This window comes from Corythoichthys intestinalis, chromosome 1 (assembly GCF_030265065.1).
Source record: "Corythoichthys intestinalis isolate RoL2023-P3 chromosome 1, ASM3026506v1, whole genome shotgun sequence".
In the NCBI taxonomy this organism is placed as follows: Eukaryota; Metazoa; Chordata; class Actinopteri; order Syngnathiformes; family Syngnathidae; genus Corythoichthys; species Corythoichthys intestinalis.
The window spans coordinates 34,850,698-34,878,129 of NC_080395.1; the positions used below are offsets into that span (position 1 = coordinate 34,850,698).

General features: G+C 39.2%; 1 protein-coding gene across 3 annotated transcripts; it reads left to right on the forward strand.

The window, feature by feature from the left end:
- The first annotated feature begins 290 nt into the window (after nucleotides 1–290).
- Nucleotides 291–27,240, forward strand: zdhhc7 (zinc finger DHHC-type palmitoyltransferase 7). Of its 3 annotated transcripts, none has more exons than XM_057831845.1 (9): nucleotides 291–451; nucleotides 4,025–4,083; nucleotides 7,533–7,639; nucleotides 12,620–12,970; nucleotides 13,696–13,820; nucleotides 13,899–13,995; nucleotides 14,073–14,154; nucleotides 21,090–21,220; nucleotides 24,427–27,240. In XM_057831845.1, the coding sequence occupies exons 4-9, from the start codon at nucleotides 12,626–12,628 to the stop codon at nucleotides 24,607–24,609; spliced, it is 963 nt and encodes a 320-aa protein (XP_057687828.1). In that variant the 5' UTR covers nucleotides 291–451; nucleotides 4,025–4,083; nucleotides 7,533–7,639; nucleotides 12,620–12,625; the 3' UTR covers nucleotides 24,610–27,240. The 3 variants fall into 3 exon arrangements, with proteins under 3 accessions (XP_057687828.1, XP_057687847.1, XP_057687839.1); XM_057831856.1 differs by lacking the exon at nucleotides 291–451 and adding an exon at nucleotides 1,375–3,928; XM_057831864.1 differs by lacking the exon at nucleotides 4,025–4,083.
- Nucleotides 27,241–27,432: the final 192 nt, after the last annotated feature.

Genomic DNA, 27,432 nt, shown 5'->3' on the forward strand with positions numbered 1-27,432 from the left:
CTTGAAATGAAAAGTCATTTTTAACCACTCCCCTGCGACCTTCGCGAAGATTAGCGGAACGGAAGATGAATTAATAGGTGTTGCTTTATGATATATTAGATATATGATATATTTATGATATATTAGTTATAATAGCAAATTTTGATTTTATTTATTATATGTTTGTTTATTTACGCCTCGAACTCTTGAATTGACTAATAGCGCTTCCTAGTGGAAACGAATGACTTGCAATTGTACCACATTTCCTTGGAGAAGCGCTGTTGGCCTAAACATTGTTCCCCTCCCTTCAGCATTCACGAAGAGGAACCGAAAACCGGAAACTCCGAATCCGACAATGGTTGATAAGATGTATCGCTGCTCCCTCCGCGGATCCGGTTGTCGTCTGTCCTTTGCGAATTGATGAATGTGAATTTAGAAGACGTCCCCGAACGACAATGTCGGGAATGTTAAGGTACGTGGCCGGCAAAATGTCTGTTTTTCGCAGTCGTCGCCCGCGTGAGCGATCGTAAAGCTAGCTAGCAAGCTCGCTTGTTAGCTTGCGAAGTGTAGCCACCTGCCCGGTAGAATACGGAATACTATAATGTCCGCGGTGGATGCCTGTTGATGCCTGGGCCGTACATTTGTTATTTTGATAATTGGGGAAACTCTGCGAACTATGTCGTACCTTGACATGGCCATTCATCTTCAAACATGAATAATATGATGAGAAGTCGATTTACTTGCTTGTCGATGAGGGGAGGGGCTGAAATCTCAATCTCAGTGTTGCTTTGCTGTGTAGTCGTACGGCGTGATTGTATGATGTCTTCCAGAACATTTAGGCGGAAGTCAGTCAGTGTCCAAAAATAGTCGTCTAAAGTCATCATTGGAACGGGAAAAACACAGTTAATTTCCTTCTCTAAAGCTGAAACGTTTGATGGTAAGGAAATGGCACCAGTGTAATCTGACGTGAAGTGAGCATTGACTGTAATTGTGTGGCTAATGTCCTCTTTTTAACCCTGGAAATAGGATGCGTGAGTATGTGTTCCTCACGGTCAAGAGGGTCTGGGGTTCGAATCTCAGATCAGGCTCTGTGTCTGCATTTGGCTGCTTTCTCATAATATAATAACATGATTTTGGGGTTTATATCCCAACATTTCCTTTGGTGCGACTTGTGTCTGGATGTGTGCCCTGGAAAATGACTGATAACCAGTGTTGTTAAATCTTACTTTTAAAAAGTAGTTACAGTTACAAATTATTTTTCCCAAAAGTAATTGCGTTAGTAACTCAGTTACCTGAATGTAAAAGTAATTAGTTACTTGGCAAAGTAACTGGTGATAATTTTCATGGTTTTTTTTTTTTTCCCCTAAAAAAAAAAAAAAAAAAAAAAAAAAAAAAAAAAAAAAAAAAAACAGTTCACACAATTAGCCCCTTTCCCACTGGCCAAAAAACCCATGTCAACCCACTAACAATCGGCTTTTGGTGGCAGTGGGAAAGGTGCAGTGACCCGCCTCGACCCGTGTCAATCAACCCGCCAAGCGACCCGCGTTAAAATATCCTCGGCTCTGATCGTCATGTAGTGTGAAAGCAAAACCCCGGGTCAACAGTCAACACCCTAATCTACGTGGTGACGTAGGCGCTTACGTGATGCGTCATAACAATAGCCATAACTGATGAAACAAAGGCTCTTCTTCTCCTTCTGTGACTTACACGACTCCTTTCAATTTCAAACCAAAATTCACGTCGCCTACGTTACCTCAGCACAAGCAGAGTGTTGATCCTTTGCTGCATTTCGACCATTTTGAGGGCAGTAAAAAGCTTGAAAACAGAAAACACAAACGGAAAGGAGGCTTCCATGTTGCTCTGCATTGTTTACTTCCTTGAACTGAATGAATTTGGTCGCACTTGTGGACGCCCATCTTAGCGTGGTGACGTCACGTAACCTTCCGCACGGCTGAGGGGGGGTGGTTAGACGGGTAGAAAAAAAAGACAGTGCTTTTTTTTCTTTTGTCAGTGGGAAAGATTTCAAATGCCAATTGCTAATGGGCTGCATCGGCTTGAAAAAAACGCGCGTTGACCCACTAGTTTCAGTGGGAAAGGGGCAATTGTGAAATTTAAAGGGTTTTTGGAACAATTGGCCCTAGCCCAATTCTTTACCCTAAACTTAACTAGACACAGGGGTATTGCGGATATTGAGATAACTAGATAGTAACCTTTGCTATGTGTGAAAGTCATTTAATGTTGTGACTCAACCGTTAAAGTTAAAATTGATCCCGTTATTGCATTAGTTCCCTTCTGTCTATATTCGACATGTGTAAGTTTTAAAACTGTTTCATCATTTAAAGATAGATTTAAGTTAAGTTTTGCCGATTCAGGAGCATTTTAGATAAAAAGTTACTTAGGTTCGCTAGGAAGGTTCTCTACAACAGAGCCTTCCTGAGAATTATACTGCTTTAAGATGGCGGCTGTTCACTAACGCATCTAGTTCTTTATCATACATGTTGCTAATGCTGCCGTATCTGTCATCATTTGCATCTAGTTCTGTATATATGTGATATCTACTGAAGCATCATGTGGGCGTAGTTTGTAGGCTATCGGCTACAGTCAGGTATTATTGGAGCCACCTAGCATAGCAGCATCGTGTTTGCCATGGCGTCACACTCTCGTCTCTGTGAGTCCGCCTTTTTCAGACTTTTCCCGCGACACCAGGAACTTTTCAGGATGCTCAAATTGTCCCCACCAACTTTTAGGCAACCTTATTTGCATAATATAATGATTTCAGTTATAGAGGTAATTTAATTGTCTTCACATATTTTGTAAGGATAGAATTGACCCTACCATTGTTAAGTGAATTACTTTCATTATGTTCATACTTACAATGACACTATTTTTTCCCCCTCAAACACAACGTTTGATTGGCTGATGACTAGTTAAATTCCCTTGTTTTCAGTGTATATCTACTAGAAATAAGTGAAATTAACTGCCAGTGCTTTAAGTAAATTTTAATCAGATGTCTTGAAATAAAAAAATCAGCAATCTGAAAATAATCTTAACACTCTTATTTTAAGCAAAAAGTGAGTATATTTAATCTTAAAAAAGCTTTTTTTCATCAGAAATGTTCTTCTTTCAAGAAGTGATATCAAAACATTATTTGAAATCATTTTCCCTCTTGGTTTTGGTGAAAAATGATCAAACTTTAGATGCATGGGCTTAATAAGAACAAATGGTAATATTTACCTAAAGTAAATTGAATAATCTGACCCATTAATCTGTTAACTAGTCTTTAACACAAAACAAGATGGAAAAAATTATTTGAATAGATTCAAGAAAAATCATCGAATTAAAACGTTATAATTTGCAGTGTGAAAGTTAGTACAAGTCAATACAGATTTATTTTTGCATTGATCATTTAGCCTATGAATTATTTAGGTTCATATTGGTGAGAAATGTCGCCCTGACCCAGGGGCGGACTGGTAATCTGTAGCTTCTGGAGGATCACAGAATGGCTCTGTACGGCCGGCGGCCGCCGTACATACATCACTGTTTTTATCCCCCCATCAATCTGATAGGAGAAGAACCAAGAAAACACAGAGTAGCCTACTTTGGTAAAACCTTACTCCTTGCGGAAGCAAAATAGCAACGAGCATGGATAAACAATATGGATGGTGTTGGCAAAAAAAAGAAAAGAGAAGGGCGGCGCAGAGAAGGATAGATAGAAAAAAAACTGAAGAAACTCGAGAGCGAAGCATCGAAATGTCACAAGTTGACACATATGTTCGCAAGCAGCAGTCTGGCTGCAATGGCCACGCTGGCTAGCAACAGCCCAGCCCCCGGCGATGGTGAGAGTGGGAGCGGTAGCCGCTCTCACGTGCAGCCAGTGCAGGGAGAGACAACAGACGAGGGAGAGGGTAATGATGAGCTGGTGGAAGTTCCCCAGACAAGCGCAGGGCAAGTAAGTAGGTAGTAGCATTCAAGTTAAAATGTATAATTACAGCCTCTTTTCATTGTGATTTATCATAAATCATACCATGTTTTCTTTGTGCTTCAGGCAGTCTCCTGCCTTTTCTGGTTCTACATTGAGACCTGGACTGAGCTGTTAATTTCTCAGTGAGTATTCAAGTTAAAATGTATAATAATGCAATGCGTAGTTCTTCATAGCCGCTTCATTTTTCTCTCAAAAAACACAGACCCTCAAGGGGGCATGCCCCCGCATTCCCCTAGAGGGTCTGCGTTTCCCTTTGTACAGCGATTCTTGTGGACTGGGCTGAGTCAAAGTCCAGGGCTGCTTTTTAGTCCCAGTCCGTCCCTGCCCTGACCCCCGTTCAGCTAATCGGTTTGGTTTTATGAATGTCCTGTCCCCAGCAAAAAGTGTACATGCAGGTTATGCTGTTATATACCCTACCCACCGACGTCACAAAACCACGTGCTCGCTGTATGGTTCCACCCACTTGTCTGTCATTTTGTCTCTGTATTAGCATTGGTTTCAATTGATCGAGGAATTTAAAATGCATTTCATGGAAGACCCGGTGCTTTCTGATGCCGTAAACTCACTGGATGTGTTGCATAAAAGGCGTTATGTGGAAAAGCTTCGTTCTATACAGTCGCCAGATCCATATTTGATGCCTAAATCGATGATTTTTGACCGGCTGCCTTCGCCGTCTCTGCCTGACCCTGATATTTACAACTATCTTGTCCACACAAAATCAGCCTATTCTCACGAAAGTTTGAAAAACTTTAAGAGCTTGGAGGCTTATAAATGCTACGTTACTGGTTGGGTGAAACAGGTCCTCGTACACGAAAATTCGGCAGGAATCTTGTGCTCGGAAGGTGAGTTACGAAATTTTCAATTCAAAATCTTTTGTTCTTGCTAACATCCACTGTCAAGTCTAACGTATTTCATGTCATTTGTCAATGGAGCTAGGGCTTTTAATGTTTATATGGATTAGCGATAGAATTCTCACTACATACATACGTGTATGTTGTCGGCGATTAGCCTAGCAATGATCTTAATTGTGGTTGTCAGCCCAAAACCCTCTAAATATATATTAAATGCATCTTACCAGATATAAAATGACTACTACATAATCTGTGGTAATCGTTTGGAGCCCAGTTTTCTCGTCGAATTGCAGCAGCCCATCTCGCTCTCTCCTCTCCGTGTCTCTCGGAATCCGGTAGAACTTCAAGTCTCTCCGTCTATCTTCTCTGTTATTGCAACCGACCGCCACACACGCCTTCACCATTTTGATTATTAATGTTAACGAGGAGAAAAACACGCCGTAAATAGGAGGAATGTACGTAGCCGTAACAGGTCAACACGATGTGTTGACGGACAAGTGGGCGGCACCAGTCAGGAGAGCGGAGTTGTGACGTCACGTGGGTAGGGTCTATATCATCCCCACCAATATTGAGACCAAACCTACGTCCTTCTAATGGACCCATTTCAAGGTGTAGGGGGAAATTCTAATTGCCCTGTAAAGAGTTTTACTAGTTTCGGTGAGAAGGTGAATAGTTTGGGTTTTTTTTGTTGTTCGTGAACTACATTTCAACACACACGCACATCGAGGTACCATTTAGCTTAGCAAGGAGAGGTATGAGAGACATTTTTCGAGTGTCCCAGAGCTCGCGAAACTTGGGGGGGGGAAAGCGCATTCATCAAGGTTTCGTCAGCCGTGATTGCGTATGCCCTGCCCTTCTGCTATTGAATGTGTTGTTGACATTAGCGCGGCGGCACTCTGACCCGCTGCTTGGCGCAAATTCATTCAAACTTGCCTTTCCGTCCAAGACTGCCGTCCACTGCTAACTTTCGCCGAAAAGTCCGATCCAAAATACAGTAATGCCCCGCATGGGGTGAAGAAGGAGACGAGTCTGTATTGGCCTAGCCACTTTATTGTGGCAACAATGATAAAGAAAAAGAAGAACAAAATAACAGTGGGCTTCCACGACATGCGACCGCTACCTCCTTCTCGCATCCCTCTACGTCACAGCTCCCCGACAGATCGTCTTTTAAGGGGACCTCGTATAGTTATGGACATTACAATATACAATGAATAGGTTGCCACTGAACCCTGCATGGCATGGCGGCTTTTTATTTTGGTGTGGCGCCACAATATTTAATATGTTGGGGAAACCCTGCCGTTTATGGTATCAACATTTAGATCCTATTCAAAGTTTTTCCGAAAATTAGAAGATGATGGAAAAGTTAATTACTGATGTTATCTTTTTAATTATTAAAATAATAAACTGTACCATGATACTCGATTTTTTTTTTTTTTTTTTGGGGAAAAGGGTTTGTGTTTGAATTAAATTATGACACCAGTTAACTCATTTACTCCCAGCCAATATAGATCATTTTATCGATATCATATTCTATGGGTACATTAACATAGAACCTACCGAAAGAAAGAATTTTTCTTAAAAAAATAAAAAGGTTTTTATTTCACTTTTTAATTGTCAAGTTATGAGTTGTAGAAAAGATTAAATGTTTTGGAAAATCTTGATTTCAAAACTGAAATTAAAAGAAAATGGCCCTGTGTGAAAAGACACATTTCAAGCATAACTTTGACATTAATATTTTTTTCTTTTATGACAGCTCAAATAAACAATAAGGGATGGGTGGATGGATGGAAAACAAATAAAAATCGGGCTAAAAATTTTATAATAATAATAATGTAACGAATCAGGTTCTAATGTGGCAGTTGTGTTTTGCATGCTGTTCCTGAACACACCGTGTGACTGACGACACAGTGAGAGAGGTGCAGAAGAGTTTTTACTTTTTTCATGTTGTCGGCGTCTGCGGTGGACAGGAGACGTTTTGTGTTGCACAAGTTCTGAAATAAATGATAAACATGCTGATGTTGTCACCTTATAAAGACTGGCAAAACGAGGTCGGGGGAGGATCGTCGAGATGGTAGACATAGTTTACAGTTCACCACCTGCACTAACCTTCTTGGGAATCATGTTGATTTCTCTCACAAGAAAATCCGCCATGTGACCGTCTTGTGGGACAACAACGAAATTACAATGCTATCATGAATCGTCGTATTTCGAGCATGTCGTCATATGCGAGACAAATGACGAGTCACATTTTAGGTCGGATGTTGAAAGGATCGGATGTCGATGCGATTGTATGTCGAGGTACCACTGCAAGTCGGTTCTTCTGCTTATGAGATGGAAGTGTAAATTGTCCCTGACGGTCTCATGAGTGCCATGTTGGTCCAGTCGTCCCATTAATAATTTTGACCAAGGAGTCATTCCAATGTAAAAGGCGCACCTAAGGCCAAACTATAAGGGGGAGAAAAACGGAACTTGTAGACCAAAAGCTATGGTACATCTTTGATAGTGAATGGGTTTTAATTGGAGGTCTAAATTAGTTTTCAATGAAAAAACATTAATTTTTAAAAATTTTCATGTGGGTTGGGAAGTTAAGCCCCCTCACACACACACTACCGTGCACATGCTTCCAGTGCTCCCTCAGCCCAATTGAAGACAAGCATAGTAAATTTATTAATGGCTGTTTTATTCATTTTTTAACTCCTCTTTGTGGGTATATTTTTCAGGCGTCTGCTTTTCTACATCCATGCAAATCTCCATACCCATCCAAAACTTCATGCTGGTCCTGAAGACAGACATCGAAGCATGCTATTGTGAAGAGGTAACCTACTAGGTAAGTTGCTCATCATTTTTGTCATTTCTAGTCCTTACGTTATCAGTATATCTGCTAGTTCAAAGCTTGAAGAGTAGCATTCCTCACTTTTGTATGTCGTTGGCAAGACGCAGGAGCCAGAGACTCATACTTATGATGGCAGAACTTTTACTTAAACTCTTTCCCGTAAAACTCTTGCCACTACAGCTGCAACATTTTCTTGTCTTTCAGACTGAAAATCTCAGGTCAACTTTTTGCTTGTTGTGTAATCTGTTCCACTCTGTCGTATACATCAAATGTGCCACTTTTGTTTACTCAGAACTGTTATTAGGCAAGTGGACTGATTAAAGGGGGATAAAAAGTTAGAAGAAGCAGATTTTTATATAAAAAGTTGGATATTGATTTTAAAAACAAATGTGTACCAAGGCTAATTGGCAAATGACTAACAGCAAATATGATGATGTCCACTTTAGGGCTGCAGCTATCGATTATTTTAGTAGTCGATTAATCGATTAACTTTTTAGTTCGAATAATTGAGTAATCGGTTAAGGAACATAAAAAATTACCTGAGCTGAGCCTCAAAGGGTATAAAAAAATAAAAATAAATGAGGATCCATCTACAACAAAAGAACGGAAAAAAGTTCGCTAGCTTAAATGCTATAAAATGCTAACGTTTTTTTCCAGTGCGCTTAACACTTATTCCCACAAAAAATGGCTAAATACACCAATAAACAAAATGACGAATGCATTAAAAAAACATAAGCTCAAACAAAAACTTGGCTAATGTTGGTCTTAACAGGGAGCAGATGGATTCAGCCTTGTGAAATGAGGTAGACTAGAGGGCCGAGTATCCACCCAAATACATAAAACTAAATGCAAACACTTTCAAAACAAACCATTACAATGCCACTTTAATTAAACGAATACTCGAAGCAGCCCAATTTAATTCTAATCTTTTTTTCTAATCGAATACTCGAGTTAATCGATTAATCGTTGCAGCACTAGTCCACTTTGTTGACTTTAGTTAGAAAAAGCCATACTGTACTGAGCAGCCAGCATGTGCAGGTATTCCTACACAATAATATTGTCATCTTCTAAAAATAATTGCCCAAGTCATTTTTATTTTACCAAAATTACTCAATTGTTTGTGAATATAAAAAAAAAAAATCCAAAAATGGTGGCTGGAAAAATCTGGGGGGGGGAAATGAGAAGGCGTCAATATATTCCATTTCTTGTTACTGTGGACTCCCTAGGCAAGGCAAGGCAAGGCAAATTTATTTATATAGCACAATTCAACACAAGGCAATTCAAAGTGCTTTACATCACATGAAGACCATAAAAATCACATTTAAATCAACACAACGTAAAAACCAAGACAAATGATCACATCTAATCACAGAATAAAAATAAATAGATAAAAATAAAACAAAAATAAAAATAAAGCAAAAACTACTACTACTAATAATCATTGAAATCAGCAATGGAGATAAGCACAATAGGAATAGAAGGCAGGTAGGTTGAAATATATAGACAGTTATGGATATGCAGTGCCAAACAAAAGCATTTTTAGCCCTGATTTAAAGGAGCTAACAGTTTGAGCATACTTCAGACGTTCGGGTAACTTGTTCCAGAGGTGAGGAGCATAATAACTAAATGCTGCCTCACCCCTCTTGGTTCTTGTTCTTGGAACATGCAGAAGACCCGTTCCAGACGACCTTAGGGGTCTAGATGTCTCATAGGAATCTAACAAGTCAAGCATGTATTTTGGTCCAAGGCCATTAAGTGTTTTGTAGACGAGCAGTAGTATTTTATAGTCTATCCTTTGACTCACTGGAAGCCAGTGTAGCGATTTCAAAACCGGTGTAATGTGGTCCAGCTTCCTTGTATTTGTGAGGACTCTGGCTGCAGCATTCTGTACTAGCTGCAGCTTCCTGACTGATTTTTTATCAAGACCTGTAAATATACCGTTGCAGTAGTCCAATCTGCTGAAAATGAATGCATGCATAAGTTTTTCCATGTCTTGTTGAGTCAGAAGCCCCTTAATTCTGGTTATATTTTTTAGGTGGTAATAAGCGGATTTAGTGACGGACTTTAGATGGCTATCAAATTTTAGGTCTGAGTCAATAATTACGCCAAGGTTTCTGACTTGATTTGTAGCTGTTAGTGACATTGTGCTAAGTTGGCTGCTTATCTTTGACCTTTCCTTTTTTGGCCCAAAAATGATCACCTCTGTCTTCTCTACATTTAACTGGAGAAAATTCTGGCACATCCATTCATTGATTCTTAAACCTGTCCACATTACTGTCACAAGAAAATTAAAAACATTAATAGCCCAGTCATCTTGTTAGCTTCCAGGGTCAGCTCATTTTAATGCAAATTAATTTCTGTAGTTTGAGTGTTGTGTGGTGCCCTCTTGACTGGGAGCAGTGGACTGCTGCTGTTGCTTTAATGGCATGCCCCCCTCTAATTGACCACAGGAAGAATCAATACCCCATGAAATGGTAGAGTGTATCCTGCCACTCCTTAACAATGCTATCGTGTGTTTTTCCAACAGTAAAGCACTGTGTTACATAGTGTTTTGAGACCCGAGACGTACAGTCATTGTTTGCCAATTAGTGATATATTAATTATTGGCACTATTTATTTATTTATTTATTTTTATATTTAGCTGTAAAACACACATCGTCATTTACCTTTGCTGGCTTCAGCAGACTTTATTTTCATGTTTTTGTGCCTTTGATGATTTAAAAATGACATTAGATTGCAAACATCTCTGACAATAGTCAACTGTCAGGAATCAAGACAAGGAAGAATAATAGACTTTACTGCTTAAGGTGTTTTACTTGGTTGAACTGCAACCCAAGCTCTTGATATGCCAGCATCTTTGCCAGTAGCTAATTTTGCATGCAGTCAATATTTGGGTGAACATAAATATTCTGTTTTGAGGCAAGTTTTTTTATCCCTTAACAAACATTGATGCCATTTTGCGAGTTTTGCACGATAATCTTATTTTTCAAGAAATTTCAGTTGGTTCATTTCTTTTCCTTTCTCTTTAATCTCAAATTTCATTCATATGCAGCTGACTGGAACCAATTTGTATATTCACTTATCAAACTTCAACTCTTTACCTTCATTGGCCGTTGGTGGAAGTGTGTGTTTCAGTTATAAGCTCGTGGGCATTTGCAAAATTGTGTTAATTTTTACTGCTCACAGAGACGTGGACTAAAATGGCTCTTCAATGACAGCAAGCATTGCAATTTCACAACTGTACAAAATAAAATATTCACTCACTTGACACAACTAGAATATGCTCACACCTGTTTAACCCAGATGTCTGGCCATGGTTACAGCTATCGGGATATCCTCTTTGAACGGAGCAATCATTTGCCTTCTCCATATTGTGGTGTTAAAGAACGATTATTGGCCAGTGAGTCTTAGTGGCTGCCATGAGACAGCAGACAAAATTTAGGATCATAAAAGCTCCGGTCACTTCTGTTGCAGGATCAGGAAGGTGGGACACTGATTTATCTTCATGTTGCCAACATAGTTTGTGAAGTTAGACCTGAATGTTCTGTTGCGACCTTGACATGATTTATACATTGAAAACCCTTTGTGTCGTTCTCTTGTGCAAACGGCCACAACCCCCTGGGTGGCTTTGAAGAATCGGCTATAAGATGGTGACAGATGAGCCTACAGCAGGTGGCATGAAGAGGTCATTTATCCTCATTGTAGCAAGATCTGTGCAAGCCCATTCATGAGTGATGAATCCCAGTATGCGTATTGAAGTGTGTCTGTCATTAATCATTGCACCTGAATAGCGGGGCTCCAGACTTATAATTTTTTTACGAGGAGAACAATGGTCCCTAACTTTCAAATTTGAGTGGCGCAAGCATAAGACTCAGGGGCGCACACTGTAAATCGACATGCAAGGTTTTCCTCTAATTTTCACTTTTAAACTGATACTTTCATAATACACGCATAAAACTGCAAACTTATGAATCTATATTTTATTCTATCAGTTTTTACTAGAAATTGACTGGTATGGGTTTTTCAGGACCGATACCGATTATTAGTCGCTTGAGGGGCCAATAACCGATTTTTGGAGCCGATATTCATTTGCAGTAAAAGTGTAAAAATTGTATAAAGAAGTGAATAATGCAAACACTGAACTTCATTGAAATGCCTAAAGCATGTTTATTGAATCACACAAATAGAAATTAATAGCTCCAGAAGTGCCCAAATTCCCCAGACTCAGAAACATCTCTTATAAAGTTGAATAAAAGGTTAAATGAATACTCTTAAAATTTTCCACAGGAAAAGATATCCCTGATGACCTCGTCTAAGTATCCTTGAGCAAGATACTAAACTCTACATTGCTCCTGGTGCTGCGTCACCAGTAGATAGATGAGGATGTATAGTGAAGCTCTTCGAGGGCCTTAAAAAGGTGGAGAGGCGCACTACAAGTGTAACTCCATTTACCATGACCATTTAACCAATCAGAGTAACAGTTGAATATGAGTGCAGGAGACAGAAGGCAGTAAAGAGGGGCGCGGCTGCATCTGAGCTGAAATAACCCACTTTTAAATGGACTTTTTTCATATCAGCCGGTCAGATAAAAAAAAAAAAGGCTGATACAATATTCGCCAAATTTTCAAATATCAGCGCCGATAATCGTTCCATCTCTAGTTTTGATATCAACATGGGAATTTTGTTCTATTTCTGTCACCTGGCACTACAACCAATGAACAACTTATTTATTGATCGAACAATCACCTGTGAGGACACTGGCTAACCCAGTAATTGACATCCACACACTACACTTTGTCAACATGGAGGAGCGTATCATTTTAGCAGTGGGCGACCAGCACATACTTTATTATACCTCTTGGCATGATTTTCGGGACATAAGTAAAAAAATCAGCTGTACGGGAAGTTGTTGGCCCTCAGAAAAGACTGGAAATTTTATTCAAAAGAAACATCTTTGCTTTGTTACCACCATAGGACAGGATGCACTCTTCAAACCACCGACTGCGAGATATGGAGCAGCACCACCCGCTGCTTTCTGCGGGTGGCGACGTCGAGTCAGGAGGCCTGACGGCCGGAGTGATGGTCGGCAATGCACATGCGGACCACACGGTTGGGAATCGGACGCTGTGGTTCATCCAGGACAGCTGCGGAATGGTGTGCGCTAGCATGACCTGGTTCTTGGTGCTGTACGCCGAATTTGTCGTCAACTTTGTCATGCTGCTTCCCGCCAAGAACTTTTGGTATTCTCTGCTCAACGGTGCCACTTTCAACGCTCTCGCCTTGCTTGCTCTGGCATCACATCTGCGCACTATGTTGTCTGATCCGGTAAGTAAGCGATGACTGTGTAAAAGTGATGAAAGATTTAGCAATTTCCTGATTAAACTATTAAGCTCTGATGAAGTGATTTTGCACAATCGTATCCACTTAAAGGATCTGTTCTAACATCTTAAGTAAAAGTAGTGTAAAATATTTGAGTAATAAACTAACTGTAATGGTCTTAAAAATAACAAATAGAAGCTACAAATGTAGCTTACACAATTTTACCGAAGATTAAGGATTTTTTTTTTAAATTTGAAAAATAAAATATTCCATTTTTTCTTGTTCTTAATGGGAAAATAATACAAATCAAATTTAAAAAGAATATTTGCTCCATTTAAATTTTTTTTAAAAAATCCTTTGTTTTTTAATTAAAATTTTTTTTTTTTTTTAAAGTTGTTGTTTTTTTCCATTGAATATTGAAAAATTCACATAAAAATAAAAATGACATAATGGAGTATCTGCAATTAATATTTTTGATTTTTTTTTTAATGATTTAATACGATTATTTTGTTTTTTTCCCCTTTTCTTTAAATTTTACTTTAAAAATAACTCATGTGAATAATAGAAAACAAAATTAAGGGAATGTTTTCAGTGAAGAGGCTCAGGAAAAAGGCGGACATAGTTGTCTTCTGAAGGAACCAAAATTTTATGTCTCTCCCATCAAAGATGAATTTGACACTCTCTCCCATGCTCTCCCATAATCTGATTTGTCTGCTCACTGACTCCTTTAGGGTGCAGTTCCGAAAGGCAACGCAACCAAAGAGTACATGGAAAGTTTGCAACTTAAGCCTGGTGAGGTTATCTACAAGTGCCCAAAGTGCTGTAGCATCAAGCCTGAAAGAGCACACCACTGCAGGTGCGTCTAGTATTACAACAAAAATATACATTAGCATAAGTGCGTCGTTTTTGAATATTTTCTGTCACTTATTTGCAGTATTTGTAAACGATGCATCCGCAAAATGGATCACCATTGCCCCTGGGTCAATAACTGTGTGGGTGAAAAGAATCAGAGATTCTTTGTCCTTTTTACTGTAAGTACATTGACTCGGTCTGGGCAGTATTTCAAATGTTTTCTTGATCAATTAATTCTTGTTTTCTTTTTCCTCAGATGTACATAGCATTGATTTCTGCTCATGCGCTTGGCCTCAGTGGCATGCACTTTTTCACATGTATTAAAGTACAGTGGAACGGTAAGTCTGTGGGGAAAAAAATAGTCCTCAAGACAAACGCATGTTATATGATGCAAGGTTTCCCCCAGAATAGTTGCAAAGTCCTCCCACAACCCACCATGTTTTTTTTTTAATTTAATGAAAATATTAAGTTTACAAGAATGTTATATATAAAGGTGTGCAAAATTTCCGATTCTTAGATTATTCGTGATTCGGCCGTGGAAGATTCGAGAACGATTCACAAACATCCAAATTCCGATTATTGAAATATGCCAAGTAAAGCGGAAGTACAACACACTCAGCGCGCCGCGCGGTCTTCGGGACGGAACGGAGCGAGAGTAGCTAAACATCATGCTTCTCATTACCCGGCCCCTCGGGTAATGCCAATGCTCAACTCATGGCTCTAGCTCAACTTATGCCACGAGATAAAAAAACACAACAACATACCTGACTGCTGCCGAAAAGCTGCTACAAAGTACAGCCACATAATGTTACGGTAGATATCATTTATATAAGACTAGATGCATTATAGATTCGGTAGTGTTAACAACACATCTACAAAAAGCAAGATGCGGGCGTTAGTAAACGGCCGCCATCTTAAAGCAGTACACTTCCCTGCAAGGCTGTTGTAGCGAACCTTCCGAGCAAACCTAATTAACTTTATATCTAAAATACTCCTAAATCGGTAAAATATTGACTTGAATCTATCTTTAAAATAGTTTTAAAACTTTAGGGAAATTATGGAATAACGGGAGCAATTTTAACAACTTTAACGGTTGATTCACAACATTAAATTAATTGAATGTAGTTTAAAGCTGCTGATACAGAATGGGGACTGGAGTTTTTTTATTTAATGTTATTTTTGTATATTTGTTTACTGCTATATGTTAACTTGATACTGAAATAGTAGTTTGGTTTAGCCTGTGTATTTTTGAACAATTTTGGAACTAATGTAATAAAAAAAAAAAAAAAAAAAAAAAAGGAGGGGGTGCATCAATAATCGTTTTATAATCGAATCGGAGCCTCTGAATCGTAATCGAATCGTTAGGTGCCCAAAGATTCCCAGCTCTAGTTATATATGACTTCTGTGTTATTATAAGTAGGGCTGCAGCTATCGAATATTTTAGTAATCGAGTAATCGACTGAAAATTCTATCGATTAATCGAGTAATCGGATAAAACAAATATATTTTTAGGTGAAGAGCAATTATAAATATACATGAGAAAACAAGACATTTCATCTAATCTTGAACCATTTTCAGTCCATCAATGTCTTTATTTTCGATGTACTGGACTGTCTCAGAAAATTAGAATACACAATATTCTAATTTTCTGAGACAGTCCTGTACGTTAATCCACCATTTAAAGCAGGGGTGTCCAAACTTTTTGCAAAGGGGACCAGATTTGGCGTGGTAAAAATGTGGGGGGCCGACCTTGGCTGACGTCCTTTACATAGAACAATATACAGGACTGTCTCAGAAAATTAGAATATTGTGTATTCTAATTTCCTGAGACAGTCCAGTATATTGTTGAAAACAGCCAACAATTGCATCTCAGATGTAACTAGAATTAAAAAGACTAATTCACTGCTTTCACTCAAAAAACTTTGATTTAAAAAAAAATATATATATATATATAAAATATATATATATATATATAAAACTTTGATTTAAAAAAAAAAAAAAATATATATATATATATATATATATATATACATATATATATATAAAATATATCTTAACTAAAAATGCCGTTACGCTTGATAACACACATCACTTAAAAGTTAGGATTTTTTCCCACGCGTTTCAATTGAATTTCTCTTTGTGTCAAGCCATTTTTAAGTTCTAGTTAAGTTTTAAGTTAGTCTAAACTGTAAGTCCTGATAGGATTTTGAGTTTTTGCAGTGTTCAAAATAAATGTATGATACAGGCTGTATTGGCGCACATTAGGGACCAGTGCTACTTGGTGTTTTATCCAGCAATGACTACTGAGCTAAAATTGATAGTTAGCATGATTAAGTTTTTATTTTACACCCTCATCACTCCACAATGCTATGTTATGTTAAAGCCTGTATGTAAGACACGTTAGCCACGCATCGACAGTGGTCATAATTAATTGAAACCTAGCCCTCCGCAGGGCTAACGTTACGTGAGCTAGTAGCGACAGTAACGTTAATCTTATTTATTAGCGCTTAGCGCTCTTTATTAGCGCTTAGCGCTCTACTGCTTTAAGATGGCGGCTGTTTACTAACGCTGCCCAGACGCGGCCGAGTCTGTCATTGGGCATCTAGTTCAACATACATGTGATCTCTATGCAGGGGCGGACTGGTAATCTGTAGCTTCTGGAGGATCACAGAACGGCCGGTGCTCTGGACGGCCGGCGGCCGCCATACATACTACGCTGTTTTTATTCTCTCTACTCAGTGATTATCTACAGTTCGCATCGAATCCGACAGGTGGCAGCAATGCACCTGGCTTAAAGACTTGTTGTGGCCCACGAAGGGTTGAGATGGAGAGGGTTACTTGCTAGGTATATTAGCAATTGGCAAACATTTTAGCTGTAAAACAACGTATGCACACGCAGCAGCAATATTAATTCAGAAGAAATATAACAAAATATTAATAAAATGAATTGTTTTACTTTCAAGTTTAGGTAGTTGAATTGATATATATTTTTAATCATTTATACATCGTTTTGTTTTCTGGTTAATACTTTCCAATGAAGGTTACAGGATTTGTCTTGAAATGTTTATTGTATTTTCATTGGAATTTATTATTTGTGTGGCAAGATTAATTATGGCATAAACAATGAAGTCATTTTATAGACACGGGATAGGTGTTATTATAATCAATTGGATACATAAAACTTGCTTTGAAAAATAAATTCTTTTATTTGTTTATTCAGGTTGATTATAGAGCTAGGGCAGAAGATGAATCCAACTACAGTTCATCCCTGCAGTACTTTGAGCGCCCCAAGTCAGACAGTCACAGTCTAGACCTGGGGTATCCAGACTTTTTGCAAAGGGGGTCAGATTTGGTGTGTTAAAAATATGGGGGGCCGACCTTGGCTGACGTCCTTTAAGTAGAACAATATATTTAAGCAAATTTTAGCAAGCCATTGTGTGTGTCACATTTGCTTTATTATTTTTCTAAAATTAATCATTTCAACAATCTCGCAACCAGCCTTTGTGGCTTACTCTTTCGACTCTCGGGCTCTTGCGAAATACTGCTGCTGTGAAATTAAACTAGCTTCAAGTTGCTCCAGTTTATCGCTATGTATCTTCCCTGTAATCTTGTCATACATGTCAGCCTATCTTGTTTGGTAATATTGCCTCACATTGAATTCTTTAAAAGCAGCGACGGTCTCTTTGCAAATGAGGCAGACACAGTTGTTGCGTATTTTAGAGAAGAAATGGTCCAATTTCCACCTATCCTTGAAGCGTCGGCCATCGCAATCAACTTTCTTTTTTTTTGTTGATTGTCGCCATTTTAGAAAATTGGGAGTAAAGGGTCACACAGGGTAATGTTGTGTGGAGTGCCGCAGCCTTATAGCGGGTAAATGAGGAGCAGCATTTAGTGTGTAAGCTACTTCATATGCTGGTAGCAGTGCTGCTGACCAATTTTTTAAGTCCGTGTGTGAGCCAGACGTTATTGATTTTATGACAGGGGGGCCGGATGAAATTTGTCCATGGGCCACATCTGGCCCCCGGGCCGGACTTTGGACATGTCTGGTCTAGACACATTTTCCTAATTTTTCTCTCAAAGTGAACGAAATTGATGCATTTTACAATAAAATATTTTTTTTAATTCTCCCGGGCGGGGGGGGGCATGCCCCCGGACCCCCCTAGAGGGTCTGTATACAGCGATTCTTGTGGGCTGGGCTGAGTCAAACTCCAGGGCTGCTTTTTAGTCCCAGTCCGCCCCTGTCTCTATGAGACTTACCAGACGCTACCTGTACCAACGTAGCATCGTGCTGGCTAGTATTTAGCAACGTCGGCGTCGTTTGTGGCGGCTGTCGGCTGCAGTAAGTTTTTTTTTTTTCCTTCTTCCTCTCCGCACGTGACAGCGCGTTGTTCCGCATTAAAAGTAGTCCAAGCAAAACGTGATGCTTAGAGCTGTCAAAATAAACGATTACTCGAGGTGAATAAAATTACTCGGATCAGTTTTTAAACTCGAGTTGCTCGAGTACTCGTTTCAGCTCTAATTATAAGCCACTTATCAATAATTACTCAATGTAGAGTACGCCTGAACGATATTGGAAAAAACTATAATTGCTATTTTTTTCTGGGGTTCGCAGTACATTTTGATATTATACTGCGATATTAAAACGAGAAGAATTTTCACCAAATAACTTGAATAGCACTGTTTGGGATAGGCCTGAAAGATATTGGGGAAAATTAACATTGCGATTTATATTGCCAATGCTCCACACCTACTTTTTGCCTTGGTTGCACTGTTGTGCCAGTACAAAATGTATGAACAACCACATTTTTCTTTGCGTCACATTTACCGCCACACTCTCGCCATCACTCCCCTTAACATTCATATAATTCATTTATTCATTCATCTTCTGAACCGCTGATCCACATGAGTGTTGCTGGGGTGTTGGAGCCTGTTACAGCAAACGCCACGCAGAAGGCGGGGTACACCCTGAACTGGGTGCCAGCCAGTCGCAGGGCATATATAGACAAACAACCATTCACGCACACACTCATACATACCTACGGACAATTTGGAGCGTTCAATCAGCAGGAATCCAGAGAAAACCCACGCAGGCACGGGAAGACCATGCAAACTCCAAACAGAAAGGCCAGAACCAAATTGAACCCACAATCCCAGAACTGTGAGGTAGACATGCTAACCACTGTGCCACCGTGACGCCTTCATAATGTGATTGTTTTTTTAAACAAGAATAACTTCGAAAAATGGTTGTCTTTATTAAATGCATCATTGAGTGAGTCCACTCAGCCCCTCACACCTCCCGCATGCTAAGCACTGTGATCAAACTGTTTTTCTTGGCTACCACTGCAGCTAGTGTTTGGTTTATTGTGTGGGAGAGAGGCATAGACTTCATAATGTATTGACGGGCCGCAGGGCCAATAAATAGGAGGCCTGCATTGTTGGCGAGGCCGTCAAAGCTGACCGAGTGGAATCACAGACAGAGCTGTTTTTGTTGAAAATTCTTGTGAATAAATGGTTAAATGCCTGAGTTCTTTATAGACATGGATGTAAAACAGTCTTGATTCTTGGTTAAAAGCAAAAAAAACGTGCAGTTAGGATTTATTTTACGTAAATATGTCGAAGTACAATGCTAGTCTGTTCGTGAATGTAGCTAGGGGCCACCTGATGTAAACAGCTTTTCTGGTGAAAATTCTTGTGAATAAATGTTTAAACCCCGAATTCTTTATAGATATGGCGTAAAACAGTCTCGATTCTTGTTTAAAAGCAAAAAAGAAAACAAAAAAACGTGCTGTTAGCATTTATTTTACGTAGATATGTCGAAGTACATGCTAGGCTGTTAGGGAATGTAGCTAGCGGCCGCCTGATGTAAACAAAGCTTTTCCGGTGAATATTCTTGTGAATAAATGCTTAAATCCCCGGATTGTTTATAGGTATGGACGTAAAACGGTCTCGATTCCTGCTTAAAAGCAAAATAACGTGCAGTTAGCATTTATTTTATGTAAATATGTAGAAGTACAATGCTAGTCTGTTAGTGAATGTAGCTAGCGGCCGCCTAATGTTAACAGAGCATTTCCGGTGAATATTCTTGTGAATAAATGCTTAAATCCCCGGATTGTTTATAGGTATGGACGTAAAACGGTATCGATTCCTGCTTAAAAGCAAAATAACGTGCAGTTAGCATTTATTTTATGTAAATATGTAGAAGTACAATGCTAGTCTGTTAGTGAATGTAGCTAGCGGCCGCCTAATGTTAACAGAGCATTTCCGGTGAATATTCTTGTGAATAAATGCTTAAATCCCCGGATTGTTTATAGGTATGGACGTAAAACAGCCTTGATTCTTGGTCAAAGGCAAAAAAAGAATGTGCAGTTAGCATTAATTTAACATAAATATTGCAAACTATGATGCCAATGCAGTATCGGCTAATTTCTCCCATCGATTTTTTTAACAACGTTTCAAAATGCATGCATGGTATGAGAAATATAATAATTACCTCAAATCCTCAGACAAATCACTCCTTAGACAATCCTTCCTGTTTGTAAGCGGAACAGCTTTTGTATGCATGCGTGCGTTTGTGAATAGCTCCTCTTGATGTTGGCGGCCCCCTACTTGAATGCGAGGCGCAGTGCATGACCGATGTGACCCGTCAATTTATTATGAAGTCTATGTGAGAGGCTATTTTCGGCAGTGTGAGTGTCAAAGCGTGAGCGAATTTATAGAGCGGTACAAGCGTGAAGCAGAAAAATGAGGTTGCGCGTTCAAAAAAATATATATATATATATCACAGGTCCTTTCGATACGAGTACTGCGCATTCGCACATCGTGATGATGTTCAGACAATACATCGTTCAGGCCTAATGTAGAGTCCTACAAAAAGACGGTCTTGAAATAGTTTTAACAAGCAAACAAAAATACATTGCCATTCAATGCAATGGCAGAGAGCTGGGACAGGTTTGTTCACATATCTACCATAAGGTTTCGTCATTACGCTTTCTACTCTATCACCAGAGATGGTAAAAATGCAGTTGAAATCTGTATACTTTTTATATTTTCTTTTGTAGCACTGTTTTGACCTGGCAGGGGGGCAGGAAAGGCTGGGCTGCCCGCCAAGGTTATAAAGAACTGGGGGAAACCATGTGATGTATTATATCTGGTCTTTGCTTGTTGACATTGTTTACAATGATCATGAAATGGAGCAGGGGGGGAATGCTTTGAGAAACTGGCTTTTAGTGTAGGTAGCATTAAAACACTTTTGTTTTTTCTTTATCTTTCACAGAGTGCAGTGAATTCTCTCCAGGAGTCTCTGTGTTACTTCTGATCTTCCTGTGTCTGGAAGCCGTTCTCTTCCTCACTTTTACTGCCGTCATGTTTGGTACGCAGATCCACTCAATCTGCAATGATGAGACGGTGAGTATCTGCCAAGTACGATATGAAAATTTAACATTGAACGCATTCATGATAGAAAGAGGTGTAATCAACAGTGCCATGTCTTGGTTGTCTTGTTTGGTAAATTGCTATTTTAAATTTAATTTCATTTTACATTCATTTATTCATCCATTAATTTTCGACATATAAAACGGCATAGTCATACCTAATGTTGTCCTTTTGTTTATGTGAGGTTTTAAATGTTAGCTGTAAGCTACAATTGACAAAATTGAATATCCTGATTGGGGATGTGACAAAATATCGAAATGGTGATACATCGTGATACTTTGTATCCCAAAAGGTTATCGATATGCTTCTGTCAAGAATTGAGATATCGTTTAAAAAATGTGTCAATGCCCCCCCCCACAAAAAAAAAAGAACCATTAAGTGTCTACCAAAATCTTCCACCATAATATTGTCTCAGTTAACTCTAAGGCTGCCATTGACAGTGCTCGACGCCCAATCCATTTAGACTGGGAACATTCGTTCATCCAAAGCCAAAGCATTCACAGTCATTCGCTCCGATTTTCGGGGCATTTACAGGTCATATCCCATTGAGTTTGAGTCAATGCCTATTTATTTGGGTGATTCCCAGGTCATTTCCTGTTCTGTAACTCAAAATAAACAGGAAGTGACCCATAAAGTACCCCAAAATCAACAGGAAGTAACTAAAAATCAACAGGTAAATGACCTTAAATGACCCAAAATTACCTCATTGCCTGGCATTGGCTGCCATTGACGGCCATAGACGTTCAATCCGTTTGAAGTGGGAGGGATGGCAGCGAATGAACCTCCCAGTTCAAATGGATTGGACGTCTACTAGTGATAAACACCCAGCCGAAGGATGAAAATTGTGTTTTTCTGTTTATTAGTTGCTTGTAGAATATCCTAGAATGATTTCCTGACCAATGTATCGATAGTCGCAATATCGTCAGATCGTTATCGTGAGCTTTGTATCGCAAATCGTATCGTATCGTGAGGTACCAAGATGTTCCGACTCCTAATCCTGATAATGTTTTACTGACTGTGTCACAAATGCAATTAAATCCTGATTTTCAGGCATGAAAATCTCTCACCTTTCAGCGAAATTCGCCGTTTTGAAGTCAAAAAGGATGACCTGCTGAATCGTGTAGATCCGAGGAGAAACTTTTTAAGGGGGGTTGAGGGGGTCAGGTGTAGGCATGTGCCGGTTACCTTCACGGTTTACCATACTATGAAAACGTCGCGGTTACAAAACCACTAAAAATTTTCCGTCATACAGTAGTACGTATTCGTTATTTTTCATGTGTCAAAAATGCAGCCAGCAGTGGCTTGGCGCGGCAGCGCTTACCCCTTCCCCTGTTTGATGCTGCGTGTGTCAGTGACGCTATTCCAGCAAACCCCAAAACAAACATTACAAACACAAGGCGTACTTTTCTTCAATTTATTGAGCCCTCAAATCGTGGTAACTGAAATATACCAAATGAATACATTTAAAACGTTGTACAATCGTATTTTCAACGTGTGAGTAGCTTCAACAGTTTAGCTTCATGAAAAAGTTCGCCAAAAACAAAACACACATTTTCCTTTCAAATTCAATACACAAAGTTACTAAAAACTTACAAAGACGAATGATAGGCAAGGCTTAGCTAGGCGAGCTTAGCTAGGAGAGCAACTTCATTGAGGTTAATAACAGCCGCTGAGAGAGAAACAAGTTTGAATGCTGGGGGGAAAAAAAGAGGGCGTCAAAGATCGCTAATTGCGACAGATGATCTTGTCCTAAGCACAAATTCACGTTCGCTGGACGAGGAGAGGTCTCACTCTCAATTTTTTTTTTAGATGAATGCATTTGCCAGCATATTGAAATTGGTGAGTAATGGTTTCAATCGTTTTCATATTTTGCGGTATGACAGCTAGCCAAATCTCCGGTGAAAAAATAGCTCCCGTTAAGTTAGCGTCAAGCTTGTGTATTTAACGGTAATATAAAAGCAGTGTTGTCAGTAACGCGTTATGTGAGTAATGCGTAACTGTAATCTGATTACTTTCAGTAAAGAGCAATGTAACGCGTTCATTTTTCTAAATCAGTAATCTTATTAAAGTAACTTTCCTTGATGCCTGTTCGTTACTATTTTGTTATTGCCCCATTATGTATGTAGAAAGAAGAATACTGTAGTCATGGGAGTGACATCACATGTCACATTTTCTAATCAGGGATGGGAAAAAAACTGGTCACGTGTATTACCATGATGCTTGAGCCATGAGCGCTGGGAGTTTGCGGCCAAAACAACATAGCCTTGCTACCTTTCCAGGATACAATGAAATAGGCGGGAGATATACTACAAACGGCTGCATTTGCACACTGGAAACGCAGCCAGTACTTCACATTTTTGTCCAGTAAATATGACAAAAATATCTCCGTGCGCTGCGAATTTTGCGCTGGGTCAAAAAGACTGTCGACCGCTAAAAGCATCCAATTCAAGCACCACTTGGAATTACAGCACAACAGGTAACAAGACAGCCAGGACTTTTTGATACTGCTCGTGCTCAATCCTCGGTTCAAGCTCATTTGTTGTTGAAGGTTTTGAAAGCTTAGGTTTAAAGAAATTCTAAATATCCATCTTGCCTCCTCAGCTGTAATTTTGGCTAAGCAAGGCTGTCTCTAAGGTGCTATAGTAACATGATCTGTTCGAAAAATAATTTGGACCCATTATGAAATACTTTCAACGATTCTTGTTCATTTCATTCATTTTTATTGTTTGTTTTATTGCTCTAAAACTTTTATAGACAAGATTTTAATTGCCATATTCAATGGTCTTTATTTTAAAGGGGAAGTTCAGAATTTTTTACATTAGGCTTAATCTTTGAGTTAGCTGGGGTTTAATTAGTTGTTGGAGTTGATTTGAACAAATTCTGTGCAGTTTGCATGTTATTTGTTTCAGGGCTCCGGAGTGGCTAAGCTAGCGCGAGTCAATGATGGTTGAAATCAACTCCTTCAACTAATTAAACTCCCGCTAACTCGAATAATAAGCCTTATGTGAAAAATTTAAATTTTCAAATTCGCCCCATGTAGGACCTTTTGCCGACGGAGGCAGAACGCCAGAACATATTTCCTCCACAACCTACTCACCTTTTTAACCCCTAACCCATTTTCATGCCTGGATTTTGTAAGGAGCATTTGATTCATCCAAGTGCTTGTGGGCTTTTTTCAGGAGATTGAACGTCTTAAAAATGAGAAGCCCACCTGGGAGCGTCGCACCAGATGGGACGGCATGAAAGCAGTGTTTGGCGGTCCGCCCTCCTTGCTGTGGTGCAACCCCTTCACTGGGCTGCGTCTGCGTCGCCTGAAGCTCCTGACTCAAGCTCGCCGCCCCGGGTCTGAGTTTTCCGTCTGAGAAAAAGGTGTGCCTGTAATGAGACTCTAAGGAAAGTGATGGGATGGAGATGAGCCCACCTGGGGACAGACAGGTGCTCTGTTGAGACTGCAGTACTTCAGCAACCTCCACTGCCTGTCTATACTCTCACCAACAACTGGAACATTTTTGGTTCGTGTGGTGACGCATGCGGTTTATAACTCTTAATGAGGCTTTTATTGCTTTTGAAACTATTAAGTCCTCCTCCTCTCGCACACAGCTTCATGTGACTTAACCTTTTTTTTTTTGTCAAGCTGATGAGATTCTCAGTAAATATTTGACATTAAGGACGAGCATCATTATTGCAGATATTAATGAAGGAGCCACACAACGGACACAAACTACTCGAACAACACTTGAAAGAGTCGAGCACACCAGACGCACGGCGAAGTGGACGTCTGCTGCTTTGATTTGCATGTGTGCAATCAGTCTCAGCTGCTCCAGTCTGATGAGGCTTTTTCAATGTTTGCAAATGGAGGACCACATTATGAACAAGCTCTTTCTTCCGCAGGGATGAATGCCTTTTGCCATGTTTTCATGAAATTGCATCATTATTATTTATCTGGGTTGTTGCTTGGGCAAATCCAAAAACAATGTGCTTTTTGTTTCATATCTGTTATTATACATATGACTCACAGGAGACTATTATTTTTATGTTGTGTCTTTTTACCTGAACCCGCGTTGACGTACATGCTGCTTTATGTTCATTGACAATAGACCGCTGTGAAAATGGCTCCTTCTTGTGGAAACTTGAGCTGTCACCATTTTGAAAGCCTCAAGAGATCCCTGCGACAGGCAACTTTTGGAGCCCAGTTGGCTTTGCATGCTGCTCACCAATCATGTGGTGCGATGTCGCGAAGAAGAATCCACAAGCACAGTTGTTCGCAAGAGCCAAGCTGATGATTTGCAAAACTGCTTGGTGCATTCAACCAGCTGACTTTTCTATTAGTCTAGAAATATCAGGCCAGACACAAGCAGTCTTTGTAGAACACTTAATGCCTTTCAACACAATCCAGTCAAGTTAATTCCTTCCCATAAATGATAGTTTTCCTCATGGAATTGTTTTGCACTGGATAAATATGGCTTGGTTTTAGATTTTAAAGTCACTCATTAAAGTATGTCATAATCAGAAGTCACTTTCTCATCATGTGTGAGAGTTCTGTGGTCAATAGAGAAAGGAATTAATTCCTAATTGTTTACACTATAAATGGTTTGCTCTATGGATGATAAGCAATGAATGTAAAACATGTTAGCAAACACGAGAAACTGCTTTCAGGGGAGTTTTAATGCAGACCTCATTTCTGTTACTGTGCTACAAGTGATTTTATTCTGGTTCAATGCAGTTACGTCTTTTAACTGGATATGTTGCAGTTATTCAGGAGATATTTTATAAGTAGGCAGATGAAAGTTCAACTTAAATGGAAATTTGAGGGAAAGACACTTTTTTTTTTTTTTTTTACGGGCGGAAAGAATCATTTCACTGTGGTTGCCATTGACAGAGATAGACGTCAAGTATATTTCAATGTGGAGGGTTGACATTGATGTTCACTATTGACTAAATTCACAGCAGGAGGGGAAAAAAAGACCTTGTTAGAGGTCTATCATTGTCAATTGCACTGAAAGAGTTGATAAGAAATCCCCCACCCTCGCAATTTCTCATGTTTAATTTTGGAGAAAACAAAACCCACTATTTCCACAAAGTGGCCACCTGGGCCGACATTTTATCAATACAGCACTGGTACAATTTTAGCCACTTAAATGTGATCATTGTAAATTACCCACCCTTCCTTGTTACGTCACTAATACCTATTTTTATATGCGTAGCCTATACCTATTATCATAAGCAGTGTCATTTTTTCCCCCTTTTCTCCCATTATCAAAGGCCTTGAAAAAAAATCCCAATTTGCGTACTCAAATATTCGACCAAAAATGAATGTTATTTATATTATGTTTTCTTTCCCTTTAATGCCAGTTAAGTATGAGGCCAGTCTTTGAATCAACTATCAATTTAAGGTGGCAGGCAGGTAACCTGACCTACAATGAAATTCTGAGAACAGATAACAACCTCAGAGAAACTATTATGAAAAGCCCTAAAACATATACAAGCTCAAAGTACATTGTATGGAATCACTCTACAATCCAAACTGCTGTATTAATCAAATCTCTCCACTTTCAATGAAATAATTGCAGTACAAGAGGTTATAGGAAATTATTTCCTATATTGATCTTACTATTACTATTGATGGTCCATTAGTTTTAGTTTTGGCTGGTTATAAACGTGACTGTTTACACGAGGACAGTGCTTTCATGACTCCACACATCGTTTACAGGGTTAACAAAATCCAAAAGTTGTGTCATTAGTTGTGTTTTTGAAGCCAGTTTTATATTATATTGACATCACTGGGTTGTGTCATTCAGCCAACCTGCCAAATAAAGTTCAGTTTCTATTCTGAGATTGTGCCCTCAAGATCGGCATTTATTAGCCTATAAAGGTTCGTAATGGTAATGGTATAAGTGGAATGTTCAGAGGATGTTTTTTTTTTTTTTTTTAAACAATATATTATAATGTCATGTTAAATGTCATTTTAAATAATAAACCTATTTAAACGAGGACACCGAAGTGTATTGGTCTTTCTATGGCTTCATTTTTGCTCGAAAATACCTGGCAAATATAACACCAATTGATGAATTTTATAAATTAAATTCAAATATATTGGTCATTTATAAGTAGTCAGACGTGTGTTGTTGCCTCCTCGCCAGTGGAGGGCGCGCCACAAAATTCAGTGTTCTAAAAATGTAATATGC

Bases quoted from the DNA above. Each gene is read 5' to 3' on its own strand.
- zdhhc7 (XM_057831845.1), top strand. From the start codon at position 12,626: ATGCACTCTTCAAACCACCGACTGCGAGATATGGAGCAGCACCACCCG. The intron at 13,821-13,898 runs GTGCGTCTAGTA...ACTTATTTGCAG, and splicing joins GAAAGAGCACACCACTGCAG to TATTTGTAAACGATGCATCC. The intron at 21,221-24,426 runs GTGAGTATCTGC...GGCTTTTTTCAG, and splicing joins CAATCTGCAATGATGAGACG to GAGATTGAACGTCTTAAAAA.